The 22148-nt window shown below is 36.2% G+C and overlaps 2 protein-coding genes across 2 annotated transcripts in view; both read left to right on the forward strand.

The window, feature by feature from the left end:
* FAP (fibroblast activation protein alpha) overlaps positions 1 to 2859 on the forward strand; it is a 37771-nt gene extending 34912 nt beyond the window's left edge. Inside the window, exons 23-26 of the mRNA XM_054381230.1 lie at positions 176 to 240; positions 1143 to 1215; positions 1466 to 1539; positions 2758 to 2859. Of these exons, the coding sequence (XP_054237205.1) occupies positions 176 to 240; positions 1143 to 1215; positions 1466 to 1539; positions 2758 to 2859 (314 nt within the window). The remainder of the gene's footprint in view (positions 1 to 175; positions 241 to 1142; positions 1216 to 1465; positions 1540 to 2757) is intronic.
* Positions 2860 to 14788: 11929 nt separating this feature from the next.
* On the forward strand, positions 14789 to 21104 carry GCG (glucagon). Its single transcript, XM_054381152.1, has 5 exons — positions 14789 to 14880; positions 15242 to 15403; positions 17804 to 17941; positions 19905 to 20048; positions 21071 to 21104. The coding sequence occupies exons 1-5, from the start codon at positions 14789 to 14791 to the stop codon at positions 21093 to 21095; spliced, it is 561 nt and encodes a 186-aa protein (XP_054237127.1). The 3' UTR covers positions 21096 to 21104.
* The last annotated feature ends 1044 nt before the right edge of the window (positions 21105 to 22148 follow it).

The following is a 22148-nucleotide window of genomic DNA, read 5'->3' on the forward strand; positions in this document are numbered from 1 at the left end:
ATTAATTAACCTTCATAGTTTATTTTTTAAAAAATATGTTTAAATTTGGTGCATTATGAGGAAACCAAACAGAACAGATACAGCTAAACAATATTTAATTTGCTGCATGTGACTGCAGGCAGAAAAATATCTGTACATTCTTTATCTATGACTTTTTTCTTCTTTAATATCACAGCATCTATCTACACAGAACGATTTATGGGTCTTCCTGTAGAGTCTGATAATCTTGAGCACTACAAGGTGAGAATTCTCTTTCTGTGTTGCACTGCCTTAAGCCTGAATCACACTTCATGGACAAGTAGAAATGTAAGGAAAGAAACTAACCCACCAGCTCCTGGCAGCACCTGACAGTCCCGTAGCAGCTACACTACCGCTTGCGAAACTGATTATCTCCAGAGTTACTAGTGGTTTTGTATTTATTAATCCTAAATATGCTAAATTGAAGGATTCTTATTTTCTCACTTGGACAAGTCAGACAGTTCTGCCAGTGCAAACCATTAGCCTAGCAAAGAACTCATGTAATAGAGGTTAAAATGTTGATGTTTATAAGGTTTTGGTGTGTACTGTTAGCTGTGATACGCAAACTGTTTCACAGAAATTTAGCTCTCTGGTGTTAACATCACCAGCTTACTAAATAGTCAGAACAGCTTTCCCTACCCAGAACAGGCTGTCTGCCTTATTTTCTCCAGATTGATAGGAAGTTGATAGCTTCCTCTAGCAGCACATATACCAGCTCTGGATACAGAGAGCCCTGAATTAACACCTGAAGGAGTTGGTAGAAAGACTCCCATTAAAGATTTTGGATCATGATCTTGGTACTTACTGTCTATCCCAACTCAATGAACAGAAACGCTCAATACCACGTTGCACTGGTAGAACTGTCTGGGTAGCCACAAGTTACAGTGGTCAGGGAATGACACATGGCTAATGCTGTGCTTTTCAAGAACTGGCCCTTAGAAAAGGCACTAGATACATATAGCTTCTATTATAATCTCAGACCGGTATGAAGTCACTGCAGTCATTATTATGCCAGCCAGTCCAACTGTTTAATTGTTGTTCTACTAAATAAAGAAAGCCTTTCAACTCTGTGGCTGAGTGGTTTAAATTGAAGCTGCTGAACTGTTCATTTTTGCTCTTAACAGAATTCAACTGTGATGGCAAGAGCAAAGAATTTCCAAAACGTGGAGTATCTTCTCATCCATGGAACAGCAGATGGTGAGGTTTGCAAATGGCAGTACAAATACAGACCCAGAATCACTTTGTTTGAAAAACATTAAGTATCTTTCTATGCCTTTGATTAGAGTCAGTGCTTAGATCTTTGGTAGATTTCCATATGACATAAGATGCTTACTTGTTCTTAGTAATGTCAACTGTATCACTTGATAATTAGTGGACACAACTTAATGTAGTATAACTTTATGCTTTGTGGTATTTACACATTTCAATCTCTTTTTTTCTTTTTCAGATAATGTACATTTTCAGAACTCAGCACAAATTGCAAAAGCTCTGGTTAATGCAGAGGTGGATTTCCAGGCAATGGTAAATAGACAACTAGTTTTCAATGTGAACACTGGCTTACAGCTTTTTTATCTGAGAATGCTGCAAAATCTGCCAATTGCTAGTGCATTTGTTACTCTTCATAAACAATTTCTTCCTGAAAGGTTTTGCCTGCTCCTTTCTTTCATTCTTCTTGCCCTTTGGATGCTAGCAGGATTTCTCTATTGTCAAGAATAATTCTGAGGCTTTTAAACTGAGCCAAGGAGAAGAATGAGAATCCAGCTTCCTTATGAAACTTGCCACAGGCACCAAGGGAAACAAGCAAAATGTGTAGATGATATCCAACCACTCTATCCAGAATCCAGGGGGGAGGGTGGGGGGAGGCGGGGGGGAATGTTCTCTGCAAGACTTGCTTAGGGCAGCAGCTGCAGGAAAAAGAGAAATACCAAGGTTAGAGGTTTTAAATGAGGAATGAACAAGGGAAAAGTAGTTCTGAATATCATGATAAACTCTGCTTCTGCACCTTTTTTCTTGGGGCTAATGACCAAAGTGTTTGCCTGCTATCAAGTATACTGGCTTTCTGCCTAAGTCTATTTTTCTAGGGCCATGAACTCCCAAGAAAAGGGATCACATGGGGATCCCCCTGTGCTTGGAGTTTATAGGCCCCTTCTCATATATTTTTTGCCTCCTTCATTGATATTTAACAAACCTGGGTTATTTCTCAAGTATCTGGAATGCTGTATGCAGTTCTAGTCAATCTAGTTCAGATACAGTGGAATATCAGTTATTCCTAAGAGTTGGCATAATTCATATATGTATTCTATCTGCAGTACAACATTCATATTGTTCATGGGTCTGCTGTAACTCAGGATGTTTCAAATAGAATTCCACAACATTTAGCCAAAAGCTTGTTGCTTAGATCCTAGTATTCCTAAGCAAGATTGTAACCCCTACTGCCAGGGCCATGCCGCTAGGGTATTTCAAAGCTCTTTTGCCTGTCTTGATACAACTAACTTGTCAGTACTGAGGTAGTAATGCTAACTCCTGAGTTACAGAATGTTTAGAAACTTTTTTTTTCCAGTAAGAATATGAATATACTTGAAACTAATGGAAAGAATAAAAGATTAGCAAGTCCCTCGGTTTTCCTGGGGCATACACTTTCTTCTATATGATGATAAAATAAAGTTCTTGCATTGTTTAACTATTGCAGAATTGAAAACACAACATACGGTGTTTATGGCTTTTTTATTTATTTTTCAGTGGTATACTGACCAGAACCACGGAATTCCAGGCCTTTCCAGCAAGCATCTCTACACACATATGACCCACTTCCTCAAACAATGTTTTTCTTTGTCAGAATAAGTAGGCTATTCACAGCACGCTGATGCATCTCTGGAGAGCACAACGGTAACAGTGCCCAGGTTGTATAGTTTTCAGTTGAACTGATAACAGGAAATTTGAAGTTTTAAACTTGATGTTTACATCCACTTTTCTTATTGTAAATTAGCAAACATTACGTTAATACATGTTTTGGCATATTTAACACCTATTCGATAGGAAAAATAAAATCGGAATGCAAAATGCCATGTTCATTTATTACCCTCTTGATTAAACTTACCTTCTGCAGTGCAAAGGTAGGTGGTCCTTTGCAAAGGCACACTGCTAGATGAATATGCTTGTCTTTGTTAACTAAAACGGTAAAGTGGGAAAGAACAAAGAAAGCAGTGCCATACCTAATTAGCATCCTAACAAGTACCATTATTTCTAATTTCTTGGAAAGAATCCAAGCAGGGATAGGAACGCACAATATTTAAAGGTGAAGTTTGGATAATCATCAGGAATATTGAATGCTGTGTTCAAATTGTATTCAACTCTTATTTGAAACCTTGATTCTGCAAAATTCTCAGTGTTCAAGTTTAAATATGAAAGCAAGATGTTTGTGATAGATATTTTACCTCAGTGGGGTTTCCTCCTGTATTTGCCCATATTAGCCTGCTTTTACTCTCCGTTCAAATTAATCTTAACATCATTCATCCCAGACTGGAGGGAAAGGATCAAAGGATTATGCATGCTTTCTTTGCTTTGTTTCCAGTGAAATTATCTTAGGGGATCTTTAAAGAATGCTAGAGGCTAACAATGACTGTAATACTTCTATTCTTTTGATTAGTAATTAAATTAAGGAGAATATGAACAAGGCAGTTGGCAAGAGATCCATTGTAGATGGTAAAAAAAATCTGAGCTAGCCTACTGCATAAGAACCATGGTCTAATACTGTATCTCGTCTCTGCTATTAGCCAGTGAGGGAACAAAGTAACCTGGAAAAGAGAGTGGAGTAGCCTTTCCACAAAGCAAGCTGCTTCCTAACACTCAGTCACAGATTGGATGCTGCTGCTTTGTGGAAAAGCAAGGGGTTTCATTTTGACCCTCTTGACAAAAATATGGGGTTTAGCCAAAATCATTAAAATGTGGAAGTGATTTGCTATGTAACAGCTTCCTTCGTTTTGTTAATAGCAATATCAAATCTGATTTTCCACACATGAGAACATTCCTCAGACACATCTTTATGTAAATGTAGTTGCCAAGCTGTTTGTAATGGTTAAATTATACTTTGATGGGAACTCTTCAGAAAATACTCAATTAGTTCAGGTTTTTTTGGAAATGCTGCCAATTACGTGACGTTAATGAGCTTTCAGTTGGTAATGTAATTAAAATTCTACTGCTATAATTGTTAAAGGAAAAAAAAATTATAGCCCTGAGAAATTTAACATTAAGCAAATATAACATGAAGTGGAGCTAATTAGATGTTGATTGCATGGTCCTGTGTGCATTTGCTGCATATAACAGTAGTCTCAGCAATGTGGTTATTTTACAAATAAGGGATACAATTCAGTTGAAATTACTGAGATTTAATTCTTAATTTCTTACATTGATAAAACTTCACAGAAACCATTGTAAAATTGCAGTCAAAGAGAAAAATCAAGCACTTAACCAAGAATGGTTAAAGGCTTTATATACCTGAATATGTCAATAGGAACCTAGAGCAATTTTCAATAACTGTGGTATCAATCTCACCTAAATATCAATATATTAAGCTGTCTTTAAGTTTCTGCACCTTTGGGGGTTTTTTTATACACTTTTGAAAATTGTGTAAGCTCTGGAAATTTGCTCAGATAAATTGACCTCTTGTGGATACTATAAGTGATAAGGTAATGCAATGTGTTGCTCACACCCTGCCCAGAATTCTATAGTCAGAAGCTTCTGGAAGTATTTGACATAAGGGACATTTCAGGAAAATGTGTCAAATAAAATAAGAGAAGATGCCTCTTTCCCAAGAGATGAAATAGCTGTTTCGTTATTAATCTGCCCTTACGGCTGTTTGTTTCCTAAGGCAATCAGAATACACATCTTCCAAACTGTCCACCATTTACCTTGGTTTGTAGGAAGCAGTTGTGGAGATAAAACATGAAAAAAAAAAAAGTGCATCATGCTGCTGTCACTTTTGCTTCATTGTTTTTCATGTTGTTAATTTATTTGCCTTACACAGTGTTCTTGCCAAAGAATGGGAATATGTCTTCAGCAGACTGTGACATTTATACTGAGTTGCTAGAATAATGTCTAACCTGAAAGCTCTATAATTAGGCAGACATATATTTTGATGACCTGGGGGAAAACGTCCTAGGATGCTGCGAGTGTCAAAAAAACCCTCTTCAAAACATACACAACATCAATTTGCAGGCCTGTGCTACTAACAGGTAACATTGCAGTCATTCATTAGAAATGTTTCAGAACGCTTCAAACACACCATCACAGAATCACAGCATGGTTAGGATTGAAAGGGCCTTGTTTAATCCGGGCCACCTACGTTGGGCAGCCTGAGACTATGTTCACATGGCTTCTGAATACCTAAAAAGGATGGGGACTGTCATATAAACAAGATATACAGGCCTCTGAAGATGGGACACAGTCGTTCTGAATACTTAAGTAGACAGGCCCTTGATTATTAGCCACAGATACAGCTGTCTACAAGTCAGTTTTCACTGTGAAGCTTGTTGAGCTATTTTGAAATAAAGCTAGAGGTGCAAAGCAACAATTCTTTATTCTAGGAACTGGAGTGTATTGATATAGTAGAAAACCACTGGTTCCACTCCAAACCATTAATTTCCCAGCATCTGTTTTCATCACCTACCTCGCTGATGCTGTGTGAATTGTACATATCAATGAATATGCAATCCTCATACCTCAAATGTAGAGCAAAACGCTTTGCTCTACTTAGGATTACTGCAGCTGCAAAGAAGAAAAGGCCTAAAGAAAAAACAGCATTAGTAGAAAACCATGTGTAACCCCAGCCAGGCTCCAGAGCATGGTTAGCGCTATACTCATTTTACTTAGATATCAAGTCAAATTCAGACTTTGTGCAATACTTTCCAGTTTGCCAGTCAGTTCCAATTACAAGCCACAGCTGTTTAGAACATTTTTATGGAGTCATTTGAAGGCTCTATGTTTAATCTGAATAATTCATAGTATTTACTAAGAGCATTTGGTATTACTTTCAATTATGAACATTGTCTTCTCAGAATGTAAAGTAACTAGTACATACTTGGCCAGCTCTTCTGCTTGCGCAAATTGATGCAGCTCCATTGACTTCAAATGGAGCGATTCCAATTTATGTGAGTAGACAGTGTGGGCTACAGCACAGTTACAATAGCTCTCTTTCCCGAGGAGATGTCATCAGCATCCATGGCAGGGAGCATGGAGTTGCGAAGTGTGGAGAGGCTGTAAGACCCTAAACTAATCCTCTGTTTCAAAAAGCCAGTCTTGCTCTCCATAGTGCAGCCACACATTTGTGTGTGTAATGTGTATGTACACAGATATGTATGTAACATGATGCATATGTTTCAATATATGTATGTGTTTACACATATGTTCTTCCTATATACGTTGCAGTAATTCTCGGAAGGGGAATGCAGGGCTCTTTTGGCTGAATATCATGTAGCAAGGATAGGAAAATAAAAGGGGCTGCACAGCCAGCCTCTGAACTCATGGTTTACAAGGTTAGGGAGATACCCCAAGATACATCCTCCTCCCTCCCATGTTCTTCAGCTATGTAATGGATAGTAATATAATAAATAAATATATATAGTGCAATGAAGAAATATACAGGAAAATGTTAAGATTTCACTTTTTTGAAAGCATTTGGTACGGATTTTTTTTACTTTTCAAAAGTCAACAGCTTCCTAATTCATGAAAATGTTTGAATCTTGACAATTTTAATTACTTTTATTCTTCTACCAACAGTTAAAGAGTTGAGAGAAACATCTTAGAAAATTATGATATTCAGAGTATGCTAGCCAGTTATGACAACTGCATTGGTACTGTATTTCTGAAAAGCCATGCCAACTGGAATTGCCACTGCTAGAGCACCAGGTTCAGTGTGTGGCTGTTAAGAACACTGCTTCTCATTTTACTTCTTCTGTAACTTTCCCCCCAGGTGTTTGTTTTTTTTTTTTTTTTCAGTGAGTACAGTGCACTATCCTTAATAGCAGCCATTACCTGGTGATGTGATGATGGTGCAAGAAACTTTGATACACTCTAAATACAGTGAACTCAAGACTCCAAGTGAGGAAGAAACTTTCCTGAGGGCGGATCACTTTAAGGTTCTGTCTTTTAGTCTGACCCAGCTGAAATACTCCCTTATGTGTGAGCTATAACAAGGAGGAGAGTGAGGATACCCTTTTGCCAAAAGGTGCCATCTAACAACTGTAATTTACATTGTGAGATGAAAAAAAATATTAGTGTGTATGCATGTTTTATACACTCTTAAAATCACAGAATCACAGAATGCTAGGGAAGGAGCCTCCAGAGATCATTGAGTCCAACCCCCCTGCAAAGTAGGACCACTTAGGTCACACAGGAACACATCCAGGTGGGTTTGAAGATCTCTAGAGAAGGAAACTCTACATCCTCTCTGGGCAGCCTGTTCCAGTGCTCTGTCACCCTTACAGTAAAGAAGATTTTTTCGCACGTGGAGATGGAATTTCCTGTGGTTGCCCCTTGTCCTGTCACTTGGGTATCACTGAAAAGAGACTGGATTCATCCTTCTGACAGCAACCCTTCAGGTATTTGTAGACATTGATAAGGTGTCCTCTTCTCCAGCTCCAGGTCTTTCAGTCTTTCCTGGTAAGAGAGATGCTCTAGTCTTTTAATCATCCTCATAGCTTTCCATCAAACTCTCCCCTGTCCCTCTGGAACTGGAGAGCATAGAACTGTACATATTCTAGAAGTGGTCTAACTAGGGCTGAGTAGAGGGGGAGGTGAACCTCCCTCAACCTGCTGGACACACTCTTCCTAATGCACCTGGGTATACTATTGGCCTTCTTGGCCAGAAGGGCACATTGCTGACCCATGGATAACTTACTATCAACCAGGACTCCAAGGTCCTTTTCTGTGGAGCTACTCTCTAGCAGGCCAACCCCTAACCTGTACAGGTGCATGGTGTATTTTCAACTTCTGTTTGGTAAATCTCGTTTGCTATGCTTTTGAAATATGTGTTAGCGTAGATTCAGTTATGGCAACTGAAGGTTGGGTTTTGATGGATGTTCACTTCTTTCCTGTACTACTTACTGTCGGTGTTTCACTTGAAAAACAATCAGTCAGCTTCTACATGTTAGATGACCTGCTAGATGATATAGCCTGCGTAGCAACCTGCCCAACTAGGTGAACTGAGCTGCTCTGTCTCATACATTTATATTTTTGGGGGGGAATCATCCTGCTGTAAACAAGGAACTTTATCTGACACAATAAACAGTGCTCAACAAGAAGAACTGCCCGTTTCCTGGAGGAGATGAGACTTTCTCACATACTGTATCACCCCTTTAGAAAGCTGTGTGTAACTAAACATGCAGTGAGCGAATTGTCCGTTGTAACCCGTTTCAAGAGTGCAGGTGTTATCCTGATGTAAAAAAAGATCTACACGGCCCTTTGATCACCATCTGCTGTTCTGCTGGGGTACTGCAGGGCTGGGCGGCAGCATGCCTTCTCCCTCTGCAGGGAGACCATCCTCATGGGGAGACAGGGCCTTCTAATACTTAGTGCTGGACTTACATTTAAACTGTGATTTAACGCTAATAAAGCTTAATAGAAAGTAGATTAAAAATAATTCTGAGAAAAAGACGACAAAGTATCTCAGTGAAATGAGCATCTCATTAAAATAGGTAGATTGTATCATGTGGGTTTATGCCAGTCTGGCTGTGCTCCACCAGGAGAAAATTACCTCACTAAAGATTCTTTTCTGGCTTCACGGAGCAGTGTTAGGGAAAATAAGAGGATTTTCTCTAATATGTATGGTCTGTGCCACAAATTAGACCATGGGCCACTCCAGACTGGGTCACAGGCTGTCTTTAATGTTCAGTGAGATGCCCAGACCTTTCCCTCCACTAGGCAGAACTGAAACTCAAGGTGGAATCCTTCACATTTAACATGTCTCCTGGACTGCCTAGCATCTTCCATATGTAATAATACCTCATTTTTGGTACCCTTTGGCATTTTACAAGGGACTGACATAGATATCATTAAAAAGTCTGTAAAGAAAAACTTCTCAATAACTTTTTGAAGGGAGTATCTCACTTGTTGCTTCATAGACAGGGTGAGAGGCCCATATTCCTCACTGGCAGGATTTTTCAGCTGCCAGAGCCATTGATGCGCTTTGTATTAATCTCTCCTATTTGTGGTCACTAGATGGCTGAACATAGTCTTCTCTGGCAATGCTGCTGCACCACAGCTATGAAATTACCCCTATTACTGAATGGTTTAAGACTTTGACAATAGTTGCATAAACATACTCAGCTACAAAGCTCAAATCTGTTTTTCTTCCTTGGATTTTATTTTTTCCTTTTAGGGAATGGAGATATGAGCAAAAAGCTTATCCTGCATAAATTTCTAGGCCACAGTGTAAAACTCACAGTTCTCAAGTGTGCATGATTTTCGTACAGTAGAATTTACAAAGTTGGTGTTTTACATCTAAGGGTAACAAAATCTTTTTGTTAAATTTGACCTGTGATAGGCTTTGCATAGTGGGTGTCCATCACTGCAGTACTTTAAATCTCTCCTTGTTCATTATATTGGCAGATTACTTGAAGAATCATTTAAGGGCTTTGGGGGAGGTGTGTTAGCTCCTGTTAACAGTGTATTAAATTTATAAACCTTGATTTAAAATTGATAAGTTGATGCTACTGATGTCAACAGGACTGGGATTCTAAATGTTAAATGTAGCAAATCAGAATTGAGAGAAATTGCTGCCTTACTCCCAGGCACCTTTTGCCCACTGTTTGTCATCTTAATGCTCTTCTGTTTGATATTTACTTCTTTGGACATTGCTACCTCACTCCTTTTGCAAATCCATGTTAGCATTGATGTCATAAAGTAAGCAGAATGAATGTGTGAAATTGCTTGTAAAATTATCAAATGAAATGAATAGCAAATACAATGACTTCTTTTTTTTAAGTTGAGTAAGGAAACTGTTAGCAATGATGCACTCTCATAATGCTTACTAGAGCTGAACAGTACATATATAAGTCTGCGCAGAAGAGGCAGCTAGGCAGATCTCAGGATCCTCAAGGCTTGCCATAGTTCCAGAAGAGAGAGCAGCAGCTCCTCTGCAACAGCTGTATATCATTTCAAAGTATTAAAAGGTAAGATTTATACCAACTACCAATACAATTTGTTTGAGAAAGCTGAGTGTATTATCTGAATTGTATTGCTAAAAGTTTGCAATAGAGGCGCAGGACCTTACTGCAAATTGGTGTTTTCGTCTGTGGTTATAGTCACTGATGTTTTGGACTTAATGACAGGTTAACTGTGAGAACATGAAAGACGTGCATTGTAGTAAGAACTTAAACACAAGATACATAACTATTGCTTTTCATATTTTTATCTCCTTTATTATCTTCTCTAGAGATATTTAATGAACAAGAGTTTGAAATATTTGCTCCATATAGATACTGCCTAAATACAAATCAACAAGTATTAAATTAGGAGAATATAAAAAAATTAGATGGGTTTCTGTAGACACTGATTTAAAACCATCTAAAACAGATTGCCACTCCATCACCCTAGGATTAGATTAGTTTGCTCAAGCAACTATTCCTTTCATGTTACTGTAAGATCTCAAAAGAAAAATTTACAGCACAAAAGTAAAAATTAAAGCCTTTCAATAGTTACTGTGATTATCATATAAAATTTAATTTAGTCTTTCATCCTACTATGAATTTCCTTAGACTAGAACCATTATATTTTACAGAGCATTCCACAAGACATTATAGCATGCTAGGCAAATTAGATGTAAAGTGTATCTACCTGAAAAAGTAACTTATGTATGATTAGAAATAATTGCTACTTGCAAACAGTTTCACATCAACAGAAATCTATCTTATTCATTCATATATCTTCATATGAAAAAAATTTGCTTTTTGACTCCTGGAACTCCATCAATCACTTGTCTTTTTAAACTGGAACTAGATCTAAACCTGACTTTTGAAAGATTATTTTTTTTTAAACTCAATGAAATTAAGCTAGTTTAAATTGCATGAATACAAAAGGCATCTGCAGTAAAATATATTGGAAAAATTATCAAAATTATATTGATTGAGGAAATAATATTCAAATAAGTTTCTCATCAAGATTTGAGAGACATATTTGTTGCATACTTTCTGACCATTCGAAAAGAAATTCAAACATTTAAATCAGTCTAATATGCATAGGAACAAAAAAATTATATTATCTTGCTGATTGTCTATTTTTCTCTACAAAACATGTTTATGTTCCCAAAAATAAAGTAACAATATCTTCTTTAACTTGTCAAAAACAGCTGGTGATGGTTTCAGTGACCAGTAGCAAGTATTAAACATTGAATAAACAAAATAGATTCTAAATTTTTTTAAGAACATATTTAGCAGAAATTTAATGGCTGTTGAAAATGCTTGTTTTATTAATTAGTATTTTCTTACTTGAAAATTGTATTTTTTAAACTGCATTTATACATCTTTTTAGTAGGCTCAGATTTTGATTCTGAAAAATTTAGGATGCTAAATCTGCATTTAATTTTAAACGGGTGTGAACACTGTTCACATCTGAAAGCCCTGTGGGACTAATACATAAAAGTTACATCCAAGATATACTAAAATCACTGAAAATCTGTTTACTGACTACAAAGTGAGCTTTGAATAACGTTTTTTTTATAACTTTTCTATAAACAACTAGCTTTTGGTGTCTGATATTGCCATAAGGAGACTGGATTAATGACTAGACTATTTCTTTCATTCCATCTCAGTGACTTAATTTTATGTCTAATAGGTATCATGGTTAAAAAAAGCTACAGGCACCTGTAAATAATTTTGCTTTAGTTTTTCATGTTAAGTATACCAAACTGCTAGCACACCATTAAGCAGGACAAATTTGTTTATATATGGTGCAATTGCCAGACTCTATTTGGTGTCTAAATTAACTCATTTTCAACCATATCAGCTGGCGTGGGAGTCATTACTTTGTGATCAACCCATTTTTGCAACCACAGTACACCCATCTCCCAAAAAAGAGGCAGTGATTTTGTCCCATTGTTGGAAGTCTGTGAAATGTGAAGTTTTGCATTCTTTGGGATAAACATTGGATGTCAGTGTTGCACCACCAAATTACAGTTCCAAATGAAACACTGAAGAGAGAATTCAGCACAATAGGTCAGGTTATAATAGTACTGACTACATGGCTGCTACAGTATTTGTTGGTACTATAGCAGGACATGTGCCACTGTAAGAATGAAATCTCACATAGCAGGACATCACAGAAGGCTGAAAAGAGTCTCCATACACACTGATGATAAAATAAGCTACATTAGCAGTGGCTTCTCATGGAAAGACAGAAAGTGACTCCATTGCTTAATAGTACAATACGTTCAAAAATTTATATTTGTCAATTTATTTTCATGGTTTTGACTAAGATTTGATTAAGATTTTATTAAGATTTTTATTGCCTTAAATATTTTGATACTGACACTCAGGTATTTCAGTAAAATACTTGTATTATTCATTAAGATTCTTTTGAAAATGAAGCCTCACAAATACTAAAAGCAATGCATTCTTCCTAACCATAGGTAAAATGCCTGCCAACAGTCAAGCTTTGCATCTCAAATTATAAGCTATTTTATAATAGATAGAAAAAAACAATGTCATTAAAAATCTGCTCTGAAGCTGGACAGATTACTGGAGCAGCATTGAAGTCCTACACCAGTAATGTTTTTGATGCTGGAGTTATTTTTTTCAGAGATATTCATATAGCTCCCTCATTTGCACTGTTCAGAGTCTATGTCTCATGGCAGATTAATTTGTACCTTCTCTACACATCATTCCTTCAAAACTTTCCTAAGGATTCCTGCAGGCCATATTATATTGACAAGGCATTACAAGAGATGACAGACATTTTTTCATTCAGATTACTTTATATCATAAATCATTGAATTTCCATAAATAACTCTTCCACTGGAGCCAGAGGAACACCATGCAGATTACATTTAGGGAGGAGGGGGTTTTATTTTGGCTGGGTCTTTGCTAGCTACGACTTTACTTCAATGCACTTATCTTTCCTATGTCCCTTTGTTTTTCAGACTCTGACATAAACTTCAATAGGAAAGTGTCATGAATGGCAGAAGGACTCTTTCAAATACACAAGTATCTGTCCAAGTACATGCTGAAATTACTTCCAGTGACATTTTGCTGATGTGTATTCATTGCAACATCTGTTGCTTTACAGCAGATTAATGTTGTGATGCATACTTATTTTAAAGTCTGAATGAGCATTTACTATTCCTCATGCAATGAATGAGAATTTAGCTATTGAATGAAAGGCATATTCAATTTCCTCATCAAGGTCAAAAGTCCCTAACCAAATTTTAAATTAATTTCCCTTTCTACACAGTCATTCCATAAACTTAAGTGATCCAAAATTATAAAAAATAAACACTATATACTAGTTGATTTTATGTGTAGATTTCCTCTCATTTCCTGTTTATGGAAAGCACTTTTGAGTCTATTAGCCATTAGCTGCTCATAGTCCCTTTTGCACAGTATTACGAGCCTAAAATGATTACCATTTCTTTGTTCAGTAGAGTTTGTCCTATAGGGCATCAAGTGTAAACAGACTAATAATGCCACATTAAGTAATGAAAATTGTAGCACACATAATTAGGGGATTTGAGAATGTCTTATTCCTATTGGTGACTATTCACTTATAGTTAGGATCTTATTACTTGCATGAGTAAACTGATCACTAATGCAAGTAAGGAAATGAGCATGAAAGCATTTGTGCTGACTGCAATACCCTAGTTCACATTGAATAATCTCCCATTAAAGTCAGTAACACTGGTCATGCTATTAAAGTGCACGTGATGAAGACACATATAATAATGTGGCCATTTCTGTTACATGCTTGGAGCCAAAAGAATGATCTGCAACAGTAAGAATTGCATCTGGGAGGCAATACATTTTGTTTTGGTTTATTGCCATTAATATCAAGTATGCACCCCACATCTTGTATATCCCAAATAGCTCCATAACGGAAGGCCTTAAGGTGAAATAAAGTATTATGTCAATAGTACAACAACAGGCAAAACTTGACATATCACATTATTGAACACAAGCCAATGTGGGGGTGTTTTTTCCCCAAAGGAGTCACACCTATTAATAAGTTATTATTAAGTCCCAAGGCATTGTGCTGCAACATCTGTTATTTAAAGTATATTTTAAAAAAATAATTAAAGGGGAAATTAAAAATTAAAAAAAAAAAATAAATTAAGAGTGAAAGGCCAGAAGGAAAGAATGGGAAGCTGCTAAAAGTGATGGCTTTCTTGACAAAAAATTTGCTTTATTTTTTCTCTAAGCTGGAAGAAAAATGAGTCACACCAATACTCTAGTTCTGCAATAAAACAGTATTATAGAAACACGTCTGAAGGCTGCCATCAGCAGAGCACAGAGCAGAGGAGATACAGACCTTTATCCTTGTGTTACAAAATTAAGTAGGATAAAGACCAGAGCTTAAAGACTAGAGCAGAGGCTATGCCTTTTGAACACCTACCCAAGGCATTACAGTTTTCAGACAGGGGGAATATGAACCCTATCCTCTCAGGGTCTCAATATTTTACAGTTTGGATCAGCATTAAGAATGTCTCTTTTTTATATAATTAATTCAGTGTGTAAAGATGATTACATTCTTCTTTGTTGCCTTATTTCTCTTTCAACAGGCGATGAAAATGAAAAGTGTTTATTTTGTTGCTGGGCTCCTTTTAATTATAGTTCAAGGCAGCTGGCAAAATCCTCTTCAGGATACAGAGGAGAAATCAAGGTATGTTCTTTGGATCAAACTTCTAGAAACACTTGGCCTGAACTTTCTTTTATTTTTAAAAAATGTTTTTTAATATACTATTACACAGTACTTAATCACTGGGAATGATGACAGATTTTAATACTGCGAAGTATGGCACAGAAGTTTTCGGTATTGCAATAGCTGCATCACTTACCCGAGAAGCGCCTCTAAGTGTACAGCATCCAGTCAGCTTTGGTGATTCATTTTACTTGCCAGAGAGTGATCAATATGCCACTTGCTTTCATTTTGTGAATAAAATAGTATTTTTTAAAGAAAAGTCAATGTACCAGCAGAATATGCTATAACCATTGTCAATTAACAAGTGCCAAACTTTTCACAGATCATTCAAAGCTTCCCAGTCTGAACCATTAGATGACTCTAAACAGCTGAATGAAGTGAAGCGTCACTCACAAGGCACATTCACCAGTGATTACAGCAAATACTTGGACACTAGACGAGCTCAAGACTTTGTGCAATGGTTAATGAGCACTAAAAGAAATGGGTAAGCATTTTGATCACATTGATGTTTGGTCAGTAGAGATCTCTGTATACAGAAACAGCCAAAAAACTAGCTGAATTCAGTTTCTTGATTTCATCTTCCCACCATAGACCATGTATAATACTCAAATAAGTAAGATACTCAAGGGAAATGTATATATAATGTTAAAATATTATTGGAAATGGGGAATATGGGCAAATCACTCAAACAGATTTTGATAAATCAACTGTAGTGTCAGCATATAACCTGATACGCCATCTAAAAGTTCTACCATGGCCTCTTTGGGACAGATTGTTTCAATGAATGAATGAAGTTCAAAAGGAATAAGATATGTAAATATAATCATAAAATGCTTTTGCTGGAAGGAACCTTTAAAGGTCATTTAGTCCAACGCATAGAATCAAAGAGATGCAAAGCCATTGGGCCATTATATTTTAAACTCTCCTGTCTGTGGATCCTCTAAACCTTGAAGCTTCATTTGTGAAAAGGGAGCTAAGGTTTAAGCTTTGCTGACCACTGAATACTTTACCAGTATCACAACTATGCTCTTAAGAGATGAGTTGGGACATTTTTTGAAAAAGTGCTTTTATTAAACACACACTACCAAGCTGAGAACAAGAATAATGTCAAAGCATGTCAATGAATAATGTCAAAGACTATGCCCTGTGTTCTAGAGAAGATCCATCCAAGGAATAAAAAAAATCTATGATAATAGTGCTTTTAGTTCCCTGTAGAAGTCTTTAAAATGTAAAGTAACCATTCCTAGATATTGTATTAATTTAAATTCATAAACATGAAATAATTTTTTATATTCATCTATACACTATAGACATTTATCATAATATTTAAACAATAGCAAATAAAATCTTATCAGCTTGTGCATACTCTGCATGTACTGATAATAATGTTCTAATGATTGTGGAATTCCACTACAGCCAGCAAGGACAGGAAGACAAAGAAAATGACAAATACTCGGAGCAGATCTCAAGGTATTCTAATTGCAACCACTTATTACAATGTTACCATAACCCAAGAAATGCCTACCAAAATAAATTATCTTGCATCTGCTTTTTACAAGGGAATAGGACATGTCTCTCTTGTTATTTATTCCTGTGTTCTATAGCTATATGCAGTGGTTTCAAGGAATGCAATAGGATGACAACATTTCAGGAAAGGATATTTCAAGTAATAAAAGAGTGTAGAGAAGAAAGTAAAAAGAAAAACTTGGTATAGATAAAGGCTGAAGCAGAAAAACCCCCACATTATATTGAGAAAAAGAAAACTAGTGAGAAGACTAACAAAAGCAACATGGCCAGGCACTCAGTTGCAGAGACTTGATAAAGCACGATAAACAATGCTCAGCCCCATGTTATATAAACTGCTCACAAGACCTGCTGGAGGCCTGAATTTTGTTTCCTAATAATGTTTTTTGGGGGAGGGTTATGGGGACTGGAAATTTGAAACAAATAAAAACCCAGTGTTTTTGAAAAACAAAAGAAAACAAAACTCCAACCAACCTATATTAATTCTTCCTTTTTGTCACAAATTCCTAAGAGGATAATTGAGATCACAAAAGATCGTTCCATTCAAAACACTGTCAATATCAATAACAAATCTGTAATAAAGTTTCAGCTTCAATGAAACAGCATCTCTCAACAAAATTAACATTCCATTAAAAATGTTCCAAATAACTCAAGTCAACATGCTGATGAAAAGTGCAGATGGTACTAAATTAGGAAGAATGGTGAAATCCCAAGAAGATAAAAAATAATAGAAGGAGCTAGAAGCCCTGAAAACTGGGTGGAAATTAGAAATGCCAGGGGATTTATTTGTGGCAATTATTCCATAATATGTGTACTTCTTGGGGCCACTTGCCTTGATAAAGGCTAGTGTGACATAATTTCATGCTGTATCAGAGAAGATGCACAATGAAGAGTATGGAGGGAAAAGTCTGAACAGTTTGGATAAGAAATAATGAAGGTAGGAGGAGTGGGCTTAATGGAAATTTTTAGGTTAACATCAGAACTAACAAAAAAAATCTCTATAATACAATACAGGTTGCTGACTATAGCTAATTAATCTAGCAGAAGACCATTCCAATGCAGCTATAATTGCTTCAAGCACATGATTTGTTCAGAACTTGTTTAGGCATCTCTGTACAAAATTGTATTGCATAGCACAGACAATGCCTTCAGAAACAAAGTATGTAATGAAAAAAATACTAATTTGAGGGGAAAAAAACCAAACACCAAAACAAAAAAACCACAGCCACAACCAACCAACCAACCAACCACCGTAGTAAGAAATGCTAATCTGGTCAGTGAGAAAAAGAAGTTAATAAAGGTTAAAAAAAAAAATTTAATTCATATGCAGTCTGCTCCTACAGTGTTGTTCTTGTTTCAGCAATGAGATCTCCAAGCGTCATGCTGAATTTGAGAGACATGCTGAAGGCACCTATACCAGTGATATCACCTCTTATTTGGAAGGCCAAGCTGCCAAAGAGTTCATTGCATGGTTAGTGAATGGACGAGGAAGAAGAGAGTAAGAATGCATCCATTCCTACTATTAAATTTTGCCTTGCTTTGGGGGTTAGAAATCAAGTTTGATGAAACCTTGATGTGTTTTTGATCATTTTTGCTGTACTTCACACTTTTCTTTTGTAACAGAAGATATTCTGTGGGTGTTCGATTACTGCTTTACATTAAGGTCAAATACAGATTAAAACAAACGTGTTAGGTATGCTGTTACACTCTAAAAGGTCAAGTTATATTTAAGGTCAACCTTTCTGAAACTAAACCAGACCATCCTCTAACTACCAGCTTTCTCCCTTCATGTAAGATTCCTTACAATTTCTTTAACTCTCATTGAGATGATTCGAGTCAGTGTCATCTTAAGTGACACTGTTTTTTCTCTCTGTTTTTTCCCTTTCACAGTCCATCTTTCAGTTTGCAGTATTTTCAACATTAATTTTTAACCAATGTCATCAGCTGTACTCCACACACTGGTGATTATTCCCAGCAGCAACTAATGACTTCTTTTCATCTTCCCATCTTCCACAAAGATTCCCCAAGTTGCTGCAGTCAAAAGAGCTACGATTTCCTACAACTATGACTTATTTTCCCTTTTAAGACACCTCTACTTCTTTTGCAATGATTCATGGATGCAGCACACCACAGTTTTGACCTATGTATGTCTCTCATTTCTTTCATTAATATCTTATTCTCCGCATACTCACTGCATATTTCTCAGGCCTATTCATTTCACATACTCACTCATGACTCTACCTCTCTGTTCATGATAGTCTCACATTTTGAATGTTATTACCTTCAGTCTCCTGCAGGTACCCTCTATCTCATCTATTTCCAGCTCTGCATTTTTAGGAGCCACACCATGCACATACCACCCCCCACCTTTACACTGTTCTGTACTTTTTGTGTGTCTTTAGACTGTAAGCTCTTTGGGGCAGGGATTTCAGTTCATCCTCTGATTATATGTTCTACCAGCTGTAAAGTACTCTGTAAGTCTCTTGCAGTATATAAAAATAATAAATAATAATAATAAAATACAAATCTGTAAGATAAGATTGTGTGTTGTAGTCAAGGAAGACTAAACAGGTTAAAGTAAATTTTGTCAATCATGACAACTCCCTGAAAAAAATAACAGTGTTAAATAAATTAACTAGACCAGCTTTCTACTTCCAATATTTAGTCTTATGTGCAGTAAAATTTGTGTACAGCCTTCCCTGAAATTATTTTATGAAAAGAACCAGCCTGCCTGTCACTGGTCCCAGAGCACGGTGTGCTTCAGCATCAGCCCACCTTAAAGGAATCCAGTCAAATCTTCCCATGTTTGAGAAAATGAAACAAGAGAGGAAAGTTCTCTACATTGGGCTCTTGGCCTAACAGTTTCCCAGCAGTCAAAAAAAAAGAGCATAAATCAGGATCTGATTTCAAATACAAAATGTTGTTGTACAGCAAACAAATATGTAGATTTTATACAGGTCTTGCAACTGAGTTATTTTAACCCCTAAAAATAGTTATGCCACATCATGTGTAAGTATATTAGTAGGACTTCAGACCAATTAAAACAGAAAAAAAAAAAAGAACATTTGACTGTAATGGTTTAGTAGTGATATTTCTCAAATAACAATTCTTAGTTTACTGTGCCTAGTCTACTTGGCATAGACACTGCAGACATAGATATTGAGATATGTTTTTGCATGTATGCGTTTTTCAAAAATGCTGGTGAGGAATTCAGACTCAGATGAAGGAATAGTCCTCATCGTAAAAAGAGATTTCCATGGTTTTTTTCAGCTGTGAAAATAATGTCTCAAAAGATGTTCTGCTATACATCATGCTACACTGAGCCACACCATCAGGCTCCACCCATTAACTCCTTAAAATGGCAGGAAATGCGTAGTGTATTAGAATCCGGCAATAGAGCCCTTTTAAATAGCTTGTTTACTTTGATCTGCCAGTTGTTTGACAATTTCTTCCCTTTGAAGTTTCCCAGAAAAAGCTCTTCTGGCCGAAGAAATGGGACGAAGACATGCAGATGGAACTTTCACAAGTGATATCAACAAAGTTCTTGATGACATGGCTGCCAAAGAGTTCCTAAAATGGCTGATTAACACAAAAGTTACCCAAAGGTGCCTGAATTTCGATTCTATTATTCTTAATGTACTGGGGGTTTAAAGGTATTTGCCGCACACAGAGAAAATGCTGCTCATCTTTCTCTTAACTATTGACATACCTGTAACTGTTACAAACTTTCTTACAGAAAGTGCTGAAAAAGGATAAGACAATAAACTCATTCCAAATATAATTTGTGTTTTGCACCAGTGGTGAACCTATGTAATAGCTTCCTATTTAACCTGAGGGGCGTTTTACCACTGAATGCTACCAGAAGTGAGGTCATGTTAAATTACTGAAAAATAAAACTCTCCTTTGCACAGGTATTATAAAATCAGAAATATTTATTGGTAAAATTATGCCAAGTTGATTATTCTTTAAGGACTGACATAAAACACTGCCTTAATTAGTGGCTTGTCATTAGGGAATAGGGTACTTTAATCTGAGCTCCTGATAGCTCACCATCTAAGAACTCTGCTTTAGTTTGCCTCTACATAGGCAAATGCAGTTGACAAGGCAACATTTTCTATGTGAGCTATGTCAACAGATTAATATTCAAGAATTCTTTGTTAAAGTTAACAAAGCATTTAAAAAAAGAATAAAATCTCAAGTCAAGGCACATGTGAGTGGCCTGATTCCTTAAAAACCTGTAACTCCGTTCTGTAGAAAATAATTACTTTTAGTCTTTGGACTACTGAAGTACCCTTTGATCATGGAAATCTGAAATGACCAATAATGTCTCCAAAAACTTAGAATATCTAATTAAAATACCCTTTTTATTAACATTTTACTATTTGTATAGTTCAGTTTAAATGCATTTGTAGTTCAGCACTGAAGCAAACAATTTAGGAAAATAACCTATTATAAACTATTAAAAAGCTTTTGCTTTAGGAATAATTGTTTTCAGTCTGTTATTAGGGACGGTCTGTGGAACTAACGTCTGCTAACTCTTAAACAGTAGAAATATGTTCCACACATATTTCACAAATCTTGGGAGATTTATAATATATCCTAATTGCTGCTGCTTTTTTTTTTCCAGGGACCTTTTGGGAGAAAACCAGTAAAAATACAGAATAAATATGGGATAAATGAAGATCTTCACTGCATCAACTGCCAGTTATTAAGAGATTCTGAAATCTGTATTCTGTTATTTACATTAGGTGTAACATAACCATGTCACCTTGCATGCCAGAAAATAATTATACTATAGTTTAGTGCTGCCAAAGGTTCATATATGGAAAATTTACTGTTTAAGCAATGGTTATCTCAACAGCTTCAAGACTATGAAAGTTCCATATCTTCATAATTTCCATTTACTCAAACTGAAATAACTCCATTTATAGTTAATGATAAAATTATTTTTCTAAAAAGGTGACTTCTACACACAAAAGATTCAATCATCAGTTATATGTATTATTTGTAAGGAGCTAGCAGTTACAATGCCTGAGAAGTGAATATCCCTCTTAAAACCTTTGTTATAAAAAGGCTAAGCTTTAAGGATATTAAATGATAGCCTTAAATAAATTTTTTCAAGCTTATTTTCTGTTGAGTTTTCATGTGTATATCCCTGGTGCTTCTTTGCACTCCAATTCATTTTATTCTAATATTTTAGTGTCACTAAGCTCTTGGAGGAAGTGGTTTGTTTGGAATGATAAACTCAACATTTTGTTTTGTCACATTTCCTTGATAATGATTCTCAGAAAAGAGCTGTGTGAACTTTAAATTACTTTTAGTTGAAAAAACCCCACATGTAGGATGATGCTAGAGGAGGAAACAAGACTGAACAAACAAGTATTCCTCATTAGCATAAATTCTAGTTTCTCAGCAAAAGCTGTAGGATAGCTTTGAAAAATATTAAGTGCAATATACTGCAGTAGTAGTGGAAACTGCCATGTAATTTCTTCAAATAGTGTAAGATTGCCAAGTAAAGCAAACTCAAATGGCCCTGGGATCGTTCTAATCTCTACTGTCTTCCTTCTTTCTCTAAGAACTCCTTTGGCAATCATCTCTTGCATTTAGCAACATTGTAATGTAACTTAAAAGCACAACCGTAATTTCAGTAACCTCAGCATTCTCCATTATGGTGACAGAACATTTTGCTTGCAGATCTGTGTTTC

The sequence above is a fragment of the Indicator indicator genome, chromosome 5, assembly GCF_027791375.1.
Source record: "Indicator indicator isolate 239-I01 chromosome 5, UM_Iind_1.1, whole genome shotgun sequence".
Lineage (NCBI taxonomy): Eukaryota > Metazoa > Chordata > Aves > Piciformes > Indicatoridae > Indicator > Indicator indicator.